Consider the following 21635-nt stretch of genomic DNA (forward strand, 5'->3'; position numbering starts at 1 on the left):
TATTCAACCCTGAGTTACGACTGTGGAAAAGGCAGACTTGACTTCTTAAGGAAGGTTGCTTCTAATCCAAGTTTAGTGGAAAAAATAAAATACAATTCGACTAACTATTGCCAAAGCTGTGTGACATTAAAAAGACCAAAGCTTCCACGTAAGTAACTTATTTGACTATTCACTAATAGTAAATAATAATAGTAGTAGTAGTAGTAGTAGTAATACATTAGGCTAATTAATTTGGATTTTTTTTTTGTTGTGGATGATTTCAAAATCAACATAATAAAAGTAATACATGCATTTTTAAACACTCATTTCTTTTGTTTTTCTTTTTTTTTTTTTTAAACTGCATATGACCAATTTTCACTTCACTGCAGTCTTATCATGCATGTTATTCTGGTGAATTTCTTCATTCTTGATATTTTTAAACATGTAAAGGCCACATTTTTAAACAACCAGACAAAACATTTAAAATGCTATAATACATGCTGAAAGTACTACAATTCATAGGATAATATAACCTAAAGCGTAAAAATTAAATCATATATGTATACATATATTAGAGATCTGTTAATTTGACATTTTTAAATCTAAATTAATCAAATAACTGTTTGGTTTTGTAAATTGTAGGAAACACTTATAAAACACAAAATAAACAATGTACTCCAGATATGGATTTTTTTTATTTTATGTGAAATTCAATGATAAATAATCAACTATTATAACATTTAATAATTTCTGCACTTCCCTATGGTGTCGCTGTTTTTGATCAACGGTTTATTTATTCAGCAGCACCCGTATGTGCATTTTTTGTGGAGAAGATCTTGTTTCATCTCATTTAAAGATAAGCTTATGTCTTGCTGCTTTACATAATACCAGCAAAAAGCTTAGTAGTTCTTTACATTTTTATTGATTCTGAGCTGAGGCCAATAAGCTTCTGTGCATCAGCCAGAGCGTTTACATGAGAACATATTCAGTGTTTCTCCAACAAAAGATGTGACTGACATTCTGCTCGGTCTTTGAAACGACTGAGAAAAAGCTAATTGAGGTTCTTTGTGAGGAGGGGAAAAAAAGCTGCTATAAAAGGCTACAGATATAATAATTCTGCTCTGTAATTCCTCCCGTGTGTGAGAGGAAACGTTCAAGGCGAGTTGTGAATAACACTGAATTTACAGAGGGAGAGGAACCGGACCGTGGAAAAGAGCAAGATTCAATTATCTGCCTCTGAAGAAGTGAGGAGAGGCAGTGGGGTGAGAATGATGAAAATTAATCACCATCCTCAGGAAAATGAGAATCTTGCCTTTCAACCTCGCAAGGGAGCGTAGAAGACGGAAAAGACGAGCACCAACAGCAGAAAGCAGCTTCCATTTTCCCTCGCTGAGTAAATTCATTCATTAAATTTAGGTTTAATTAGGCATTGTTTCCAACTACTGGTGTTATTGCTTTCTATTTTTTATATAAAAGTATCTTTTAAGGGGCCACAACTAATGATTATCATTATCTTTGCAGAACTGTGAAATATAGAAGTTGACTTTAGGATTATAAAACTGATCTGTGAGTTTGAGCTTCTGCACTGAAGCATCAAAAGCTCGTGTTTGATGAGCTGAAATGAAATCTTTCAATTCATTAATAATTGTAACGATAGTTTTGCAACCAAAAAGTGGAAATTACATAGTTTTGAAATATATCATGCAAATGATGCATCTGAGGAAAAACATTTGGGTTAAATGCCTTTAATGTAATTCCAGTTAGTTTTTAATTTTCTTCTAAAGATTCCTATTATTTTGGTGGATGGTGGAATGAGTGTGTGTAAGTGTCAGTGAACGGGGAACATGCTCTTCAGCGCTTCGCACCACAATGTGAGAAGACACCCATGCTTTGAGTGGCATCATACAGTACGATGAGGTAAATGGGCCTGACTGGAACCTGCAGGGATCACTCACACTCAGCTCTGCTGAACTGAGCTGATTAATGTGCACGTCGGATTTCTGGGCCATCGCTAACAGGTTCATGATTCTGAAGCCAAAGAAATGCTGGAACAACACAACCATGAGCCCTGAACCACATGCAGTCAGGTGGGAAGTACAAACTAATCCCAAAGAAATGTCAGTGGAGTAAGACCGAAACAATAAACTCCTGCAGAATATTCATCCATGCTAAACATGTGGACAATCGACTGCCGTCGACTCATGCGAGTAGCTGACATGGGGAAAATCACCTCGTTTACCAACTCCAGCTCATCCTCTGTCTGCAAAGGGTGGTAACAGAGAGGGTTACAACTCTGGAGTATTTGAATAAAACATTGATCTTCACAATAATTTAACTCCATGAAAGCAGATAAAAATAAGGTGCACCTGAAATCACAAGAATGATCGTAAATGCTGTTACACCGCTGGAGCTTTTGGTTACATCACACACACTTCATCATCAGTTACATCCAGTTGAAAGCTAAAACGTAAATTTTAGTGTCATGAGTCAACAAACTGAGGAGGAAAAAAAACTCTAGTTAAAGGCGGCGTTTGACAACTAGATGAATTTATCAAACCTATAATTCAAATAGATTCATCTGATAGGACTTCACTGTAGTTAAAGGTCGCAACAGCTGAGCCTACATTACCGGTAAATATATATATATAAACTGAAGTTATTAACAAACTGACACCTAACACACAAAAAAACCCAATGTAATTTTAAATGTGTGATTCAGAGGATCTTGATTGTCTAACCTGAGGAAATCATGGCTACATAATGATGATAGTGAGCTGTTATCTATCTCACGAGTCTGGAAAAACCCCCAAAACATTCAGTTAAAATGTACAAATGTACAGCCTACAGCCCCTTTATTTACTTTAGTCCTGTCCCACCATCTGTAACTGCTACATTAGTTAACGTCAGGTTTGTTTCATGTGGGGTAACCGAGGAGTAGTCGCTGCTCTATAACCAAAACCTTGTTTATTATATTTGATGTACTTCACAGAAGTTACATCTTGTGTCTTTATCTGAACAGTCATTTGGGACTGTGCTGAATGGTTGCACCGCTATTTAAACAAAGAGCATCCTAAATGGATAAAAGCAAAGGTTTTGATGAAATGAGAGAACTGCAGGAAACGGAGGAAAGTTGAAGGAGGAAGGCGGCCAAAGCTGTACGGAGGATACAGAAAGTTGGATAAGATGAATGTATCTGATTAGTTTACCTTAAGACCACAAGTCAATGAAACCTGCCTTAGATCTACACATTTATTGATTGACTTGTCATATCAATAACCATCCAGACATGACAGAAATATCCCCCTGACGTTGACAAACAGGAAAATAATCAAACGACTAAAGTGGGGATACATGCTGCCGTTACTGCGACTCCTGACCAGTGTGTGTGTGTGTGTGTGTGTGTGTGTGTGTGTGTGTGTGTGTGTGTGTGTGTGTGTGTGTGTGTGTGTGTGTGTGTGTGTGTGTGTGTGTGTGTGTGTGTGTGTGTGTGTGTGTGTGTGTGTGTGTGTGTGTGTAAATGCCATTCCCAATTTACTGGTGACACCTATGGACATAAGCAAATTATTCCACTTAGGTTAGTTAGTTTATTAGTTAGTTAGATGTTTGGACAATTGTCAAAATCCAGAAAAGCCCATTGTGGAGTTTAAAAAAAGCTACAATCCTGTGATGAAAGTTTGTGTGATAAAAGTAAAAGCTCCAAACCAAAACAGTGAAATCATTTCATATTAGTGGTTAGCATTAGATACCAAACATGGATACAAGATCCATGTTTAGTTCAAAGAGTTACTGCAAATGTCATGACCATGTCTGTGGGATTTAGCTGATTAACTGACTTGACCAGCGCTGCCAGAGTAAAGAGGGTGTTGTTGGGCCTCTCTGGCTAAACGTTCCTCCTGGGAAAAGAAAAATGATGGCGAATATCCATCTGACAGACTGTTTATCCTCAGCCTGATTCTTGACGTTCACTCAGTAGTTCAATATAAATCTCTAGTGTTAAGGTGTCATCTTTTATCCACTGGCTGAACAGAGATGGAATATTTTGGAGGGGAGAAAATAAATGGTTTCAAATCTTCCCTGAATCATCCATGTTTCATCCATGTTTTTGCTTCGTTACACTTTAGTTTTTTAAACATTAACCCCAATAAAACGTTAACTAAATAGTCCCTGACATCTCAATTCTGTCACAGTTGATCTCACCATCTGCATGAGACTCTTCCCGCCCTGCGAGGTGATGACCCGGAGGTCGGGCTTGCGGCTGTTGACCATCTGGGGGCTCGGCGGTGGGGGGGGCGACTTGGCTGGAACTACTTTCCCCAGACTGTTGCCGTTGGAAACGGTGAGGAGACCTGGGGAGGCCCTGGCACTGGTGTATCCATTAGCTGGGGAGATGGAGGTGCGAAGAGATGGAAATCCATAGAAAATCGTTTTTACGTAAAAATCCAACAGTTGAAGCTTTCAAATGTTTTCTTCTTCTGAGACACAATAATCTAAAGTTGTGTAAACTCAATATTTCTGTAAATGTCACATGGAGGAAATGTTGAGCTCCTCCCTCACCTCGAGAAAAAATTAACCTCTTATTTTTGATATCCAAATGTCCTCCGATAATCAACATGTTTCTGGATTAAGCATCAATTAAAAAATAAAGGCACACGTCATGACGTGAGATTATAATCAATAGCGATGCCCTTTCCAGAGGAGTTGCTGAGAATGTTTCATTCATCTGTGTCCATGTCACAAGATCAATGTGAGGTAAAGTCAGAAATGATGATGATGATGATGAGGAGTAAATACTTCAATATTGATCCTATCAGAGAAAAAAGAAAAGCTACAGTTTTCAACGAAAATAAAGCTACTCACGAACTGGACTTGGACATCCTCCACTTGAATTATTCAGGTCACCTCCAAGAAGAGCACCTGGCAGAAAAGCAGGAGACATATAGTTAAAGTGAGAGTTCCTATGCTGACTTTAAACTTCTAAGAATAAGGGATTTACATGACAGAGGTTTGTACCGGAGTGCCTCAGGCAGCACATTCAGATTCCTCTACACCAGGATAAGGACAAAAAGTTGGCTGCAAAAGTCCAGTGGATCCAGTAGAGGTTCATCAGTGCATAGTTTATTGCAGTAATTGAGTTTACATGCATTCCAGTGAATATGCAAATGATCATAACCTCAGTCCTCCTACGCCTGCTTGCAGCCCACTCTCCCTTTGGCCCCCGAGGCTTCTTACGGATTAAAATGTGGCTGTTTGTGTAAATGATTTTGAGAGTGTTGTTGGTGCAATTCAGTTCAAACACTGAGAAATGTTCATCCACGGAGTTCTTATGATGCTGCATCTTAAGGTGAACGTTGATATTTGGGCGACCCATTCACGTGCATTAACAGGTGCATAAATCTCCCTGGAAACTCACTCACACATTTTTGTTTGATATTATCAATAAAAAAAAAAGAAAATGGCACAATTTATTATTTTAAATACGCTGACGTTACATCAGCCTCTTCTTCTTTTAATGCACACAGTGGATCAATACACAATGGTGCCAGGGTTTAATTAGCTGGTTCAATTGTTTTTTTTTTAAACATATAGTAAAAAAATAAATACAAATGTAGCAAACTTTTAAACAAATTAATTGATTTTTGCCCCCACTTGTGGAATCAATAAATCAATAAATCTCTTAAATCATCACCATCCTTGCCAATATTCAAAAAACATTTAAAGAACTTTCTTATTTTTTTCATTTTTGTAGTGTTTATTATTTAATCTGAGTTACATTTTCTTTTGTGTTTTTTTTTTTTACTCCCCCTTGTGTAGCTTTTGTTTTGTTTTTTATTCATATATGGAAAGGATTCTATATAAGCCACCAGGCTTCTTCCTTTCCTTGCATGTTATTTCAATGTTTTTACATTTATTGTTCAATTTGTCTTATATTGCTAAATAAATAAACTAAACTAAACTAAATTTCTGCACATGACAGTCCCCTCAAATACAGATAGGGGGGCGCCTCATATCAGTGGATTACCATAATGACGATAACACAATCAGACTCAAAACTTAACCGCAGCTAAATCGAACAAGTGAATGTGTCAGCTGACGAGACGCCGGCAATCTGTTCAGTAAATGTCAAAATGAACGAGGGTGCGGACGTGAGAGATATGAAAAATGAACACAGCCCGTCAATTCTCACGTAACAGCAAGTTCAAATGTTTGAATCTCAGAAACCCCATCGTCCGTGTGTGATAAAGCTAAATATGTCACACAGAACTAATTAGTCAAGAACAGTAAGGTACATATCCACCTGATGACTAAAGCAGCCTATTATAAATAAGAAAGATGACATCTCCTCTAGTGTATGTTTGTGGATCAGAAGTCATCCATCCGTAGGAAGATGTATACACAGTACTGGAGTTGAGGGGGGGTGAGGGAGGATGGCATCCCCCCTGAAATAAAAACGGTCCAAATCATCCCCCCCTGTAAAACTGCCATCCCCCCTTTCCATCCCTTATGTCATTTCATCAATGAATGTGGTTTTACTGCTATTTCAACATTTAGAGTCATCACCAGAAAAATAACACCAGAAAAATAACTTATTTGACAATTTTCACCTGTTTCAAGTAAATTTTCACTTGAAATAAGTAGAAAAATCTGCCAGTGGAACGAGATCTTCTTATTACAAGCAAAAAAATCTTGTTCCCCTGGCAGATTTTTCTCCTTATTTCAAGTGAAAATCTACTTGAAACAGGTGACATTTTTTGTTTTTTCCAGTGATGAGTCTTGCTTTAAGTGTAATGAGATTTTTTTTTTACTAAAATGAGACATTTTAACTAGAAATAAGACAAATATTCTTGTTAATATTTTGAGTTTTTGCAGTGATCCATGTTACTTATCCTGTGAAGGACAGAGTCATATTGATAAGTTCAGAAAACTGTTTTTTATTGTTGTGTTTTGATGTATTTGATGTAAGCCCAGTGGATATTTAAAGCTTACAGAAGGCTGCATTTAACTGTCATTCCTGCAGTATTTCTGCAGCTGTTTTGGTCAGTGCTATTATTTGTTATATATTTTATTATTTGTAATCAGCACAAATTATCTGTCCCCATATGATAAAATCCACCATCCCCCCTGATATTTTTTTTTACAACTCGAGTACTGCCTGTGAGGAAGGTTTTTTGTTCCCTGTGGGAGTTTTTCTGTGTTTTTCTATCAAACTACGCCTCGTTTTGCCTAAAGTTTAACCCGGTTTGGTGTCGTGTGATTGGGTTCAGAGAGAACGACCCATGTGTAGACGTGTTAAAGAGGTAAAGGCACAGATTTGTTTTCTTTATTATTGTAATCTGTGCTTTAAATAAATCTGGCAATGTTTATTGTAAAACAGACTGATTTATTGCTTGTGTAGTTGAAAAATACATGAGAACAGGACCTTGAAAAAAATAATCGCATATTAAATCGCAATCGCAATATTGAGGAAAAAAATCGCAATTAGATTATTTTCAAAAATCGTTCAGCCCTAACCATGTATAGTGTGAATTGAAAAAGGTAAAATTACTGACTCAAATGAAGACTTCGGTTTTAAAATATCAATGAAATCTGACCCGAATTGGTGAAGTCAAATCATTTTGTCTGTTTTGAACATGGGGCTAATAACGTGTGAGAATACGGTTTAATTGAAATAAAATGTACATGTTGCTGTTTTCTTTCCAACAGTGTGGCTTTTATCTTTTTTCCCCCCCTAATTTCATATATCTTTGTATCGTTTACAATATGTAATTTAGAATGAAGGCAGCAATTTAGCAGTTTAGCATAACTTTTCTTTTTACCTGACTCATTGAGTAAAGGTTTTGTGTTTTTAAAGGTGAAGTGGTGTAAACTATAAAACATGACTGTTTTCCACAGAATATTAGCTCAGTAATAATAAAATAAGATGATAATTATGATAATGGATGCTCAATTAAGTGCAAAATCTTATATTAACCTTTTATTATAATCAGACCTCCTGTCTTGTACTGTAAATGGATTTCAGTGTTCATAAAATGCATCCAAGAGCTCATACAAGAGTTGATTGTAAGTTTCCATGCAGATAGACATGTTCAAAAGTACGTTTTTAAAGAAAAAAAAACAAACTAAGATAAATATAGTCAAGAGAGGGAGACTGGAAGGGATCTTTACCCTTCACCACAGACCAAAACTCTTGAGGCCAAGAGCCAAAAGAGCAGGGGAAGAGAGCTGAATGTCTTCATTTCTGACTGTAACCTATGCATATAAATGGCTACTGGACCTGGAGATTCAATTAAATTCATAAAAAAAATAATTTATCCCCAAAGGGAAATTAATTAAGTGAGGTGTAGATGGTGCACATAAAGAACGTAACAGCTGAAGTTTGGGTGGCAGAAGTATTTACATAGGTATATTTACCTACTGAAGATTGTTAAAAGTTATACATTCCTCTAGTGAATATATTACTAAATCTAAATTTTGGGTAAACTACTGGTACATCATAATTCAAGACATTCTGAGCTGTACATAAATATGTATTAGATTAGATTAGATTAGATTGTCGTTTATTCCTCCCTCAGTGGGTAAATTATCTTTGTGCAGCAGCAACACAACACTATGGAAGCCCATTTCTACCTCCAGGGCTCCGTACATTTCCGCCAGTAAAAGAAAAAAAGTTTCTATTTGCATGCCATCTTTGAAATACTTTTCTCTGTAGAAAGCTCTGTACTGATTAATTTAAGTTGGTCTTATAGAGCTTCATGTTAATTATAAAAGTTTGTTGTTTTTGTTAATGGGCATATTTGTAAGGCTTATGAAACAGCGGCACGCATCGGCCGGCTGGGGAACACCCTTTTTCATCTGCTACTGGCTCTCTCCACCTCCCTGCAGGATGCACAGGTGGATGATTCCACACAGGACATGTGTGACATATCCCTACAGGCTTTTTGCCTCCCAAACGAGGGAACTGGGGCGGCTGATGTCCACCCTGGTGCACGCGCGCCGTCATGTCTGACTGGCGCAGTCACCCCTGACGGAGACTGCTCGTAGGGTTCTTCGTCAGGCACCGGCAGAACCGGGGGAGCTGTTTGGGGCAACTGCCCTGGAAGCTCTGAACCGCACCGCCCTGGCTGATGAGACCAGGCAGCGGCTGGTGTACCTTCACAGGGGTGCGGCCGCCTCCTGTACACCGGGAGGCCCTTCACCGGCCCCCGGGCCTCGCCCCCGGCCGCCTGCCCACGGCGGCCGGGGCGGCTTTCAGCGGTCTGTGAGTCAGCCTGCTGGTGACTTTCGCCCCCCTGTGCGCGGACCGTCCCACCAGCGTCGGGGCGTTGATCCCGACCGTCACCCCCCCCCGGGACGTCCGGAGCCCGGGGGAGACGGCGCTAAGGCCACGGAGCCGGTCGTCAGCTTCTTGGCTGCCCTGCAGGGGGTGCCTCTGGAGGACATCTGCACCGCGACTTCATGGACGTCGCCAGACACGTTCTCCAGGTTTTACCGGATCAATGTCGCCACTCCCAACCATTGGGCGTGGTTCTACTCCCGGGTCCTTCTGCCCCTGGTCAGTGAGGTATGTGACCGGGATCCTACGTGACATTGTTGGTATTCGTCATCCAGTGCTTACAGCACCGCCTGGCGGTCAGTAGGGACGAAATAGAACGAAAGTTACGCCTGTAACTACGGTTCTATGAGTCCCGGATGACCGCCAGGCCTGCCGGTCACTCCGAATCCTCGTGCTCTCGCGAGAAGATTCTAGGAGAAGATCCCATGCTGACGCCGGAAGATATACCCCTTCCGGGGGTCATGCAGGGGTCACGGGTGACGTGACATTGTTGGTATTGTACTCGACATGCACATGCGCGAGGGAAGATATCCAGTGCTTACAGCACCGCCTGGCGGTCATCCGGGACTCATAGAACCGTAGTTACAGGCGTAACTTTCGTTTTTTCCAGTGATGAGTCTTGTTTTAAGTGTAATGAGATTTTTTTACTAAAATGAGACATTTTAACTAGAAATAAGACAAATATTCTTGTTAAGATTTTGAGTTTTTGCAGTGATCCATTTTACTTATCCTGTGAAGGACAAAGGGATATTGATAAGTTCAGAAAAGTGTTTTTTATTGTTGTGTTTTGATGTATTTGATGTAAGCCCAGTGGATATTTAAAGCTTACAGAAGGCTGCATTTAACTGCTGCTATGTCATTCCTGCAGTATTTCTGCAGGTGTTTTGGTCAGTGCTATTATTTGTAATATATTATATTATTTGTAATCAGCACAAATTATCTGTCCCCATATGATCAAATCCAACATCCCCCCTGATTTCTTTTTACAACTCAAGTACTGTGTATAAGAATAGATGTTTATGTCCGAGAATAAAGATTCTGTCTGTGGTCAAGCCGTTTCCCTGGCTCACCTGCACTGGCCGGTCTCTGTGGCAACCCAGGAGACACCGTGTTTCTCTGAAGAGCCGGTTGCTGTGGCGACAGGAGGTGGGTTTCCGTGAGCGATGATGATGTGACATAGGAGGTAGTTACCAGTGCGTTGCCAGGATTGCTGAACGGCAGCGTGCTCTGATTGGTTGCCTGGACCGTGACTGGCATGGTGAACGTTTGGGGCGGAGCTGCCGACTGCTGCAAGATTACAAGAAAAGTTTGGTTTTTTAATACAGATTGCAAGACTCCACGTGCTAGTCTGAAACAATTACAATCAAAACACACAGTTATTCATAAACACTTACTCTGCAACAAAGACTTTTTGTATTTAGAGCAGTGTGATTAATTATGATGTAGAAATTGTTATACTTTATCAGAATTATAATTATTGATTTGGACCAATATTGTACATAATGTCATACGCAAGGAGACATATATTTATGAATCTGGTTTATGTCTTTTAAATGATCACTTATCTTGATTTATAAAAAGAAAAAAAATGAAATATTTATATGAATGAAATATTTTCCAAGACTACAATGTAGTAGAGTTTTTATTCTAATTAAATTAGATTATTATTCTAGTCAACACTGAAACTACAATTCTTGAAAATGATTATGACTTTTTACACACATTGCACTTATTAAACTCATTATAAAAAATGTTGAAATGTACATAACAAATAAATTAAAACATTTCAGACGACATAAAAACGATTCAGGTCATCAGAACATACCCAGAAAATCTGACAAAATAATATTTTTTTCTCTAATTTACTGATTTTGGAGCCAAAGTTGGAATTGTGATTAAAATATTATTATTTACACAGGCCTTTGATGCAGATTTTTTATTAACATAATAGTAAACATGTGACAACTGTCTATGTGGTTATACTATGAGCTCCTAACACCACCTGCATGGAGATGATGCGACTGCTCCCTTTACTGTATAAAAACTTGACTTGACTGAGAGATATTGATGAATATCATATAAGCAATCAATAGTAAAATTAAAACTTTGAAGAAACTGTGGTTATTGAGGCGGCAACAAAACTCACTGCAGGGAGAAATCTGAAACCAACGACTGGACATGGATCTAAGTTACATCCACTCCAAAATATAAAACTTTCTTCTTATTTGATTAAAGTTTTGAGGAACTTGTGAGAGATTTAAAAAGCTTTGCTAAGAAATACAGACTAGTGTACAGGACTGTCTCAGAAAATTAGAATATTGTGATAAAGTTCTTTATTTTCTGTAATGCAATTAAAAAAACAAAAATGTCATACATTCTGGATTCATTACAAATCAACTGAAATATTGCAAGCCTTTTATTATTTTAATATTGATGATGATGGCTTACAGTTTAAGATTAAGATTCCCAGAATAATCAAATTTTTTGAGATAGGATATTTGAGTTTTCTTAAACTCTAAGCCATGATCAGCAATATTAAAATAATAAAAGGCTTGCAATATTTCAGTTGATTTGTAATGAATCCAGAATGTATGACATTTTTGCATTACAGAAAATAAAGGACCTTATCACAATATTCTAATTTTCCGAGACAGTCCTGTAACATATAAAAAAATTTAAAAAATGAGACTGTGAGGTGTTTTAAAAAGGTCACAGCGAAAGACATTAGAGGAACTTCGCACCAGTAGCAGCTTCCTGTTGACCCTCGAGGAAAAGCAGAACAATAACAGGCAAATGTTTCACCACAAGACAAGATGGGGGCAGAACAAAGTGTGATGAGAAAAGATTAGGAGTTGGGTTTGAGGTACTTACTCCGTAGCGTTTAAAGAGAATGTCCAGGTCCTCTGTAGTCTTGCGAAATTTGTCGTCATTAAGAGGACTTTGGTCAATGGAGTCTTCCCCGTCTGGCTCTGGACTGTCACAGCCGTTGAAACCTTTCTTTCTCAATGTCTGGGCATAAATACGAAGTGAGAAAGAGCAATATATGAAACTGAGAATTTCTTAGGCGTTTTCAGACAGCAGGAACTTTCTCTAAGTTCTTGAAACAACAGGAGGCGGTTTCCTCTTTTTCTTTGTGGCCACAGCATGAACATTTCAGCAGATTGTGGCTCATAGAGCGGCTTTTGTTGTCTGTATCAGCTCGGATCTAGTATCGGATCTGCTTAAGATGAACCATCAGTGATGCAACTGTGTGGTGATCTGTTAAGACCACAGTATAGTAATTCAGAACCATCATCACACCATGGTCATTGGTCAGTTATATGAACAAAAGTTCCTGTGAATTACCACGTCACATATCACAATGGTGAAACACCAGATTTACTAAGCTGATGCACGACGGAGAAGAAATGACATGATTTTCATGTGTCTGTCACCATCAGCTGGCTGCTACATCAATTAAGCATTCCTGAGAGTTGTGCAAATGCAAGCAGAGGAAAAGACCATAAATCTTGTCTCAGACAGCCCTGAACAACTGTTTAGTCATAATAATAGATAGTTAAAGGGCAACAGATGAGGGTGCAAGGCCACTGCTCCATATTTCCTTTTCTATTAATATATATTATTTAGCAAATGTACCTGGAAGGAACAACTTTGAAGCACATCTGTTATAACTCTTTAAAATTATGAGACAGTATATTCATTCCTGTCCCAGATAGACGAACAGATTCGATACGCAAAACAATTTCTATGAATAAAAATGGCTTCTCAACTCCGATATAAATCTGCAGTCTCCTAGAAGTAAAACATACGGCACAACAGATTTAAAAGCTTTTCCTTTATACAGGACTGTCTCAGAAAATTAGAATATTGTGATAAAGTTCTTTATTTTCTGTAATGCAATTAAAAAAACAAAAATGTCATACATTCTGGATTAATTACAAATCAACTGAAATATTGCAAGCCTTTTATTATTTTAATATTGATGATTATGGTTTACAGTTTAAGATTAAGATTCCCAGAATATTCTAATTTTTTGAGATAGGATATTTGAGTTTTCTTAAGCTGTAAGCCATGATCAGCAATATTAAAATAATAAAAGGCTTGCAATATTTCAGTTGATTTGTAATGAATCCAGAATGTATGACATTTTTGTTTTTGTAATTGCATTACAGAAAATCACAATATTCAAATTTTCTGAGACAGTCCTGTAAACGTAGTTGAAGTGTCAACCTATCGTCTTGTCTGCAGATGTGATGGATCGTTTACCTCAATGATATCTGCGTTGGTCCGGCTCTCGTGCGGCTCGTTGTACTCTGTGTATTTGAGCAGGACCTTGTCCATGTCGGTGCTGGCGTACTGGAACAGTTTGTTTGCATGGTTGAAGATGATGAGGGCGATCTCGCAGTCACACAACACACTCAGCTCGTAGGCTTTCTTCATTAAGCCAAACTTTCGCTTCGTAAATGTCACCTGAGGGAAAACACAGGAATGTGGTTGTGTTTTACATCGCTTTTTAAACATAGTTTGAGCTTCTAACACAGCAGATGGATCCTGAAATATTGTGTGGTTACATACAGGGATCTACAGGAAGAGATCACTAAGAGTCCGGGCTCTTTGTGACGTGGCAAATTGACATCACTATGGGTCAATGACGAATAAGGATTTTCAACAGGTCAATTTTAAAATAATAAAAAAAAAGAATATCTATTGCAGTAGTTCAAACATTAAGAATGTTGTGTACACATAAATTCATATAAAAATTTTATATTTTCAGAGTTTTTTGTCAACATACATTGGCACTAGCCTTAAAAAAAAGTCATGTAGTGCAACCATGTTTCATATTAAAATTAATTTCCTTAACATCTTGACATTTTTTTTTTTACAAGTTTTCAGTATTATACAAAAATTGTTTTTTTTTTTAATGGTCGCGCCACATGATATTTCATAAAATGGACATCATCAGTCAAACTTTGTTTGTAAATTATGATGGAAATATTAATACAAATGTGTTGCAATCTTATACAGGACTACAAAATACTTCGGAAATCATGCCAGATAGGAAGAAGATTGATTTAAATACATTTAGAGTGATTTCAAAAAAAGTTTTCAAAACAAGAGTCATGGTGACGCTTAAAACAACAACAAAATCCCAAATAACTAGTATTTTTTGTAAAATTCAAGTGAGTCCATATGTTGGACAGGTCGGTCATATATATGGTATTTTTCTATCCATTTAAACCTTTTTTTAATTGAAAAAAAAAAAATCGTTTTTTCAGAAAATATAGGCGTCACGTCATTGACCCCTAAACAGAGAGAACTGTTACTAGTATAAATAATAAAAAGCCAATCAAAAAAACACAGTGGAGTCATTTTTCAGCATACATATTTTACATTTTACATATATGCAGATCCTGGAAGCGTTTTAGCACTGTCCGTTCAAGCTGGGACTGGTGCGTTGGCGTAGACCAAAAGCAGAATGTGGCAGGGCGGGTCAATGTTCTGCTGATAAGCCGCAGCGCTGACAGCAGAAGTAGTGACAGAGCTGAATAAGAGTGAGGCAGCACGACGGCACAACGGCACGACGCCCCCCTCCCCGCCAGCCATGCTGCTGCCAGCACGATGCGTGTAACAACACACTGAGCCGTCTCGCTTTGGTGCGTCTAAGTTACCAAAGGGGTTGTCTGTTTCTTTTCACCTCAAATAATAAACTTTTTCCACAAAACTACTGCTGTAAGAAATAAAGGGATGAAAGTGAAGCTCTCCTAATATGACGCATGAAAAATGTCCAGAAAAATGGACATCGCCTCTAATTATCAGTTTCATCATGAAAGCTTCAACTGGTTACATGGCAGCTAATTCTGCAGCGTTCAGAAAGTTGCCTCCTCTTTATGGGCTGTATAAGATACGGGCTCATTCCTGAATCCTGGACTTTGTGAGTTAAAAAAAATAAAGATTACTGACTGAGCAGCAAAACCTAAAGTCGAGAATACACACAGGCATTTTGTATGAATCTACAGTTGACGCTCACTTTTCCAGCTTGTATAATGTGAAGCCTAAAAATGATCATACCCCAGACTCCACACAATCAGGATGGGGGCAGTAAAGTTGTGCAAAATGAGTTGGTCTACCCTCGCGGAAGAAACGAGAACATTCTGTGGCATCAGTGTATTTTGCAAATAAAATTCCAAAATCTGAGAATCAAAACACAGAACCTGTAACCGAGATATCAAAGTCTCTATGCGACTGCAACCATTTGTCTCAGTTAAACGTTTCATTCACGCCATCATTTCTAAAATCATCTCCATTCCTGAGTCGTTCTCAGTTGCACTTTTTATTTTTGCGGTCACAATTTTGAAACTAGACAAATCAGCGCTGCGTCAATTTACTGCAGGCTAGTGAGACATGATCGAGCTCTATACACTTGGCGCTGAATTAAGACAGTAGTAACTTCACTTACTCTACCCTCAAAAATGTTTAGCGAAAGAAAAACTAGCAGCGGTTTACTAACCAATAAGAAACATTAGTTAAGAAACATTTCAAGTTGTGCATCAAATTTCTTTTCTTTGCTGTCCATAAGGTGGTTTCATTCTCTTGGCGAGAGCCTTGATGTTTTACCTTTCCTAAAAGGAAGAACCTAAGTGACAAGTTCAAGTACGCCCACAAACCGAGGAACTTCTTCGTGTCATCATCTTGTACTGAGATTATTTTGCTTGTTGCCGTCAGACACGGCAGTAACTGGTATTACAAGACTAGATGGCCTGAAGCATGATGTCATTAAATACAATACAATAAATAAAAGAACATGAAGCATCTTCTGCTGGCTGGGCTTTTACTGTGTGTTTTTTACTGCCGTACGGACAAACTCTCTGTATAACTGTTTGCCAAACCGATTAGCACACCGGTCAAATCTTCAAGGAGTAATAAATACAATCAAACAAGAAAACCGACTTGAGTAACAATAATTTAGGATTGAAAATGGAATTTATTTTTATTTTGGCATCATTCATATATGTAAGAATCTTTACACTAACACAGAATCAAAATATCTATTCTTTTTTATATAGCTCCCTTTTATAATTTATCATATATCTGAACCCAGAACAGAAACGTTTCACCTAATATATATAAATGGGTAAAGTTTGCTAAATTTAGCTATAAATGAGAATTTGTTTACATACCAATATGTGTTTTTTTATAACAAAAGCACAAGGATTATAAATCTTTATAATCTAATGCCAATTTTTCATGCTGTGTAAAATGACCCCGTAAAATTGTGTGATTTAAAATAAGGAAACAAATAAACAATGAAGAGATTAAAATAAAAAATATGCCTTGCATAAAACTGACTCACCTGCTTGTTCCTTTCATCTGTGATCCTTTGGATCTGAATCTTTTTCCGGCCCATGATGCTTTGCAGTTGTGAAGACGAATGTTGAGTCAGACAAGTGGAAAAGTGTCTCTGAAGACAAGATTGGAGGTGCAGCCCAAAAACCCTCAGACACAGTCACGCATCCGCGGACACATGTGCACGCACATTTCTCTGTCCAGATGTGGTGAGATGATGCAGTTGACTCTTATATCTTTTGGGTTTTGTTTTTTTTTAATTGAGGGGCAGCAGAAGTGAAGATCCGACACTCCAGAGATGTGAGAGCTGGGGCAGAGGACCCGGTCCTCAGTTCATCCTTTATTCAACAGGGACTCGCGTGACTAATTTCCCCTCGGCCGGTGTGCCTGAGGACGACGTCCCTCCTCTCCTGTGAGACAGAAAGAGAGACCTTTACCCATAACTCCGTACTCCAAGACAGCTTGTGCAGAGAACTGAGCAGTTACCATGTCTTTTATATTAGAGAAAATGCCAATAATACGAGAACGTAACAAATTTAACCAGGGAACAGAGACCACAAAGCTGCCTGAGCATGAGGCCAGAAAGCAGTAACCAATTCTCCTCATCCTGGTTACTTCCAAACAGGGATGGGCGGTATTGACTAAAAAATTATCACGATAATTTCTGGCATTTATCCCGATAACGATAAAAATGACGATAAAAAAAATACCAATTCAACTCCACCTTTGTAACTATAAATATGTCACCACATTCAGTCTTTGGAGCCCCCAAATCACTGCTCTAAAAGAATAGTAAATGCTACTAAACTACACCAATTAAATTGAATTATGCCATGTTTGTTACACATCCTTCTTTCTTTCTTTCTTTCTTTCTTTCTTTCTTTCTTTCTTTCTTTCTTTCTTTCTTTCTTTCTTTCTTTCTTTCTTTCTTTCTTTCTTTCTTTCTTTCTTTCTTTCTTTCTTTCTTTCTTTCTTTCAGGCTCATATCTATCTTTCTTTCCTCCTTCTCTATTTAAGTCACAATATTAGGCAAACATGATGAAGTTAATCTGATAACACACAATTATATCCCCTGTTTGTATTGTACATAGCCATTAAACATTCACACAGTGCTCGGGGAAAAGGTAAATTGAACTGCTGGAGTTAGTAGCCTTGGCAGCATTGACTTCATGGTCTTATAGCTATGGATCAGACCTGCACAACATTCAGGAGACAATATTGATCATTCTTCAGACATAAGTAAGATGTCTGGTGTGAACAACTCTCTCAATATTATTCCACAGCATCTCTGTGGGCTTCATTTCTGGCCTTTGACTAGGTCACAAAAAAAAGGCAGATTTCCTTTTTCTAAAGCTATTCCCTGGTACAGGGGTCACGATTTTTTATAAATAAAATCACAATTTCGATTTTTATCGCAATCTTTAATTGAAAAAATAAAAACAGACGATACATGTTGCTGAGGTTGATCATTTAAAGAGACTACTAAAATTGGGTTTTGAGCCGACCATTGTCCTCAAGGCAGAAATCGGGCCAGAAAAAAAAATCCTGAATAATTGTACCGGTAGTTGTCAGTTTTGTCTGTGTCAGTTTTCATGTTTTACCAGTTTTTTAATTCTTATTATTTACATTCTGTTCAGTATTCCAACTTTCTAGAAAGCTGGTTTGTGTAGAAAACCTTCCTTCAAGCTCATTAAAGTGAAAGATTTAATTGCAGCTGAATTAACTTTAAACCTTCTGCTGATTTTTTAACAGTACATCTTTTTTTGGAAAAGTATTTACGGGAATACGGGCAGCTCCTACCACGGCTCAACTACTTTAAGCAGGCGTTTGAACACCTAATTTTTGTACCATCTTTAATGGTACCATATCCTTTGCGAGATAAAAGGTAACAGCTTCTGTTACCTCTTTCCATCGCCTGTTGATGTCTGTTTTAATCTGTTTTAATCTCACACTAGCTGCTGCCTGCCGTGCCGACGGGCCCCTCGCTGTTTCACTCTCAGATACTGCATGGGGTACTTCCTCTTCAGGGGATTAAACACATTCATTGTGTTACCACCCGACAGGCAAACAGTTTCCGTACAAACTTTGCAAATTACATTTCCTTGAATTCAATCACTTGCGAAAAAATCCAAACCAATTCCATATAATTGATGTGGAATTTTTTGTAACTCCGTTTGGCTTTCAGCCATCGCTCTCCATGCGCTACCGCCACACACACAAACAGGGAGGCAGGTAGTAAAAGCGTGCCACGGTCTGTAATGCGTTATGATTGGTTGGTCAGGTTGACGACGTCAATACGTCTCGTGAGTCAGTGCATCAGCATAGAAATTTATAGAATGTGTCCTAGACCAGTGTTTCTCAATCCTGGTCCTCGAGTACCACTGTCCTGCATGTTTTAGATGCGACCCTGCTTCAGCACACCGTGATACAAGTACCTGTGTCATCAACAGAACTGTGCAGACCTTGGTGACAAGCTAATGAGGACCTTAAATTAGAATCAGGTGTGTTGGTGCAGGGAAACATCTAAAACATGCAGGACAGTGGTACTCGAGGACCAGGATTGAGAAGCACTGTCCTAGACCTAGACGATCCAACGATCTCTGGAGTTTGAAAGATCGTCTTCACGTTTTAATCCTTGTAGCACCCCTATAATGTAATCATTTCCTGAAAATGTAATAAAATTTGCACTTAACTCAATCGAAAATGTAATAAAACCGAATAATGTAATAACTTCACCAATGATGTAATATCCTGATGGATATTGTAATAACATTTTTACCAATAATGTAATACCTTATTACATTATATGGAATTTATTACATGGAACTCAAAGTCTGCAATTTAACCCAATAGTCATTTTGGTGTTTCAAATCCAGTGTATATAACATTCTTAGATACTTAAAACACAAAATGTAGAACTCTGGACTGAAAATGAACATATATTACATTATTTGTCAAGTATTACATTATCAGTTTTGGAAAAAAATAAAAGACCCACCTGAAAATGTAATAAATTCCCAATAATGTAATAAGGTATTACATTATCGGTAAAAATGTTATTACAATATCAGTCCGGATATTTTATTACATTATTGGTGAAGTTATTACATTATTGGATTTTATTACATTTTCAATTCAGTTAAGTGCAAATTTTATTACATTTTCAGGCGTTATTACATTTTGATTTTGATTTTTTTTATTTTTGTACATGTAAAAAAAAAAAAACAACACCTCATGAGAAGTTTAAGAAAACAAAACAACAAAACAAAGAATTTCATCCTTTAAAACTTGCTATCTTGATTTACATGTGCCAAAAAAGGAGTAGGAAGAAGTGTAAACTTATTTAGTCCTACCCCCATTCATGGGTTTAATTCTCTATAATTTCATCCTGAGAGACTTCTATTCAGAACAAAGAAGAAAACAATCTCAACTTCGAAGAAGGTGGACAGAAACATCTTTGGTTTTGGAAAAATTATTGCAACTGCTGCTACCGCTGTTGCAAAAATAGTAGACAGAAGATGAAGATGAAGATGAAGGCAGCGGAAGATCATTCAAATAGGTATGTGACAGACTATGTCCCATCCATTGATGGTGGAGAAAAAAATGGTCTCCATTGTACTTTTTTGAGCTAAACTGGACTATTGAAACTTCTACAAAACCACCTTGTGAAAGCATAGAAAGGTTTTTGCAACATTTGACATTTTCTTTGAATTCTAGGTTTTTCACAAAGCTAGTGTGATGGAAACTCACTAAATGCTTAGTGCTGAGCATTTTCCCAAATAATTTAACATTTGTTTCATCAAACTACTAACATTTCCCCAGCAGTAATTGTGAATTGCCTATGGACAAACGTCACCTGGGCTACAGTGGTTTCTTTTGAAAGTGTACTTGGTCTCTGGCGTTCTGTCATAAGGTGTTTTTAGATTGGATATCATTAACATCGCTGGATGGTGAACGCGTGTTAAACGCGCGTTGGCCACATAAATGCAGATTCTTCTCCCAAACATACTCACTCCAAGTCGTTTTCATTTAAGCCGTTTGTCTGTGGCTTCACTTAGTTTTGTAACCAGATGTGTGAATATGTAATTGGTGTGTTTACTACAGACATGAGCATTTATGACTGTTTGTGTGTTATTATCTTAACTACATTGTGTTTGAGTCCTGTAAATTCTGTTTTGTTTTATTTTATTGCTTTTTTGTTTAAACTTTAAATCATAATTTTTATTTTTAGTATGTGACGTTGTAATGTCTCTGTAAAGCACTTTGAATCACCTTATTGTTGAATTGTGCTATAGAAATAAACTTGCCTTTGCTTATTGTTGCAACTAAGATGAAGATAAGATCACATTTTATGGCAAATAAAGTACAAAACCTGTTCATTTAAAAGGGTTCTCATATTCTTGTGTCAGATAAAGGTGGAATAATTAATGCACCAATTATGTAGAACAGAATATACAGAAGCTGCAACAGCAGTTTATAATTTCCTCTTTACTTAAATGTGTCAACGTTGAAAACATCACACTGACTGAAGAGTTAGAATCCATTAATGTAATACTCTACATACAGCTGCACTTATTCTGCAAGCAGAAAGATTAAATTCAAACTCTGATTTACCTTCACAGCTGGATAGCTTAATTAGGCATATGTTAATCACAATCCTAGCAACATTTCATTAAACTCAGTCAGGTGGAAAGCTGGTGCCTTACATTAAGAGTGGCTGGTTTCTGGTTTTAAATCAAATGCTGCCCACAAACAAGAGGACAGTTGTTTGATTATCGATTAATTACACAAACAACAGAGATTTTAACATCTTTTTCGCTCTTCAAATTTGTAGTTATTGATGAAACAAGTATTTTTCCCCTATTTTCTTCTTGCTGTTCTTTTGCAAAAACTGAACCATTGCTTAGTGTGCCTTTATTTTTTATTTATTTATTTTCTATCCCGATTTCTTTCCCATTTTTATCACCCACTACCCAGTGCT

General features: G+C 37.6%; 1 protein-coding gene across 5 annotated transcripts in view; it reads right to left on the minus strand.

Annotated features, from left to right (window-relative positions):
- The window catches only part of LOC133461420 (myocyte-specific enhancer factor 2D homolog), a 41481-nt gene that overhangs the window by 12118 nt on the left and 7728 nt on the right, over positions 1 to 21635 (minus strand). For 3 of the 5 annotated variants that reach the window (XM_061742331.1, XM_061742330.1, XM_061742328.1), the window contains exons 2-8: positions 16662 to 17064; positions 13577 to 13780; positions 12182 to 12319; positions 10381 to 10597; positions 4837 to 4893; positions 4177 to 4358; positions 2210 to 2239 (exon numbers count right to left, since the gene is read on the minus strand). In XM_061742331.1, the coding sequence (XP_061598315.1) occupies positions 2210 to 2239; positions 4177 to 4358; positions 4837 to 4893; positions 10381 to 10597; positions 12182 to 12319; positions 13577 to 13780; positions 16662 to 16715 (882 nt within the window). In that variant the 5' untranslated portion in view covers positions 16716 to 17064. The remainder of the gene's footprint in view (positions 1 to 2209; positions 2240 to 4176; positions 4359 to 4836; positions 4894 to 10380; positions 10598 to 12181; positions 12320 to 13576; positions 13781 to 16661; positions 17065 to 21635) is intronic. The other 2 variants (XM_061742332.1, XM_061742329.1) reach the window with 1 other exon arrangement.

This window comes from Cololabis saira, chromosome 15 (genome assembly GCF_033807715.1).
Source record: "Cololabis saira isolate AMF1-May2022 chromosome 15, fColSai1.1, whole genome shotgun sequence".
Lineage (NCBI taxonomy): Eukaryota > Metazoa > Chordata > Actinopteri > Beloniformes > Belonidae > Cololabis > Cololabis saira.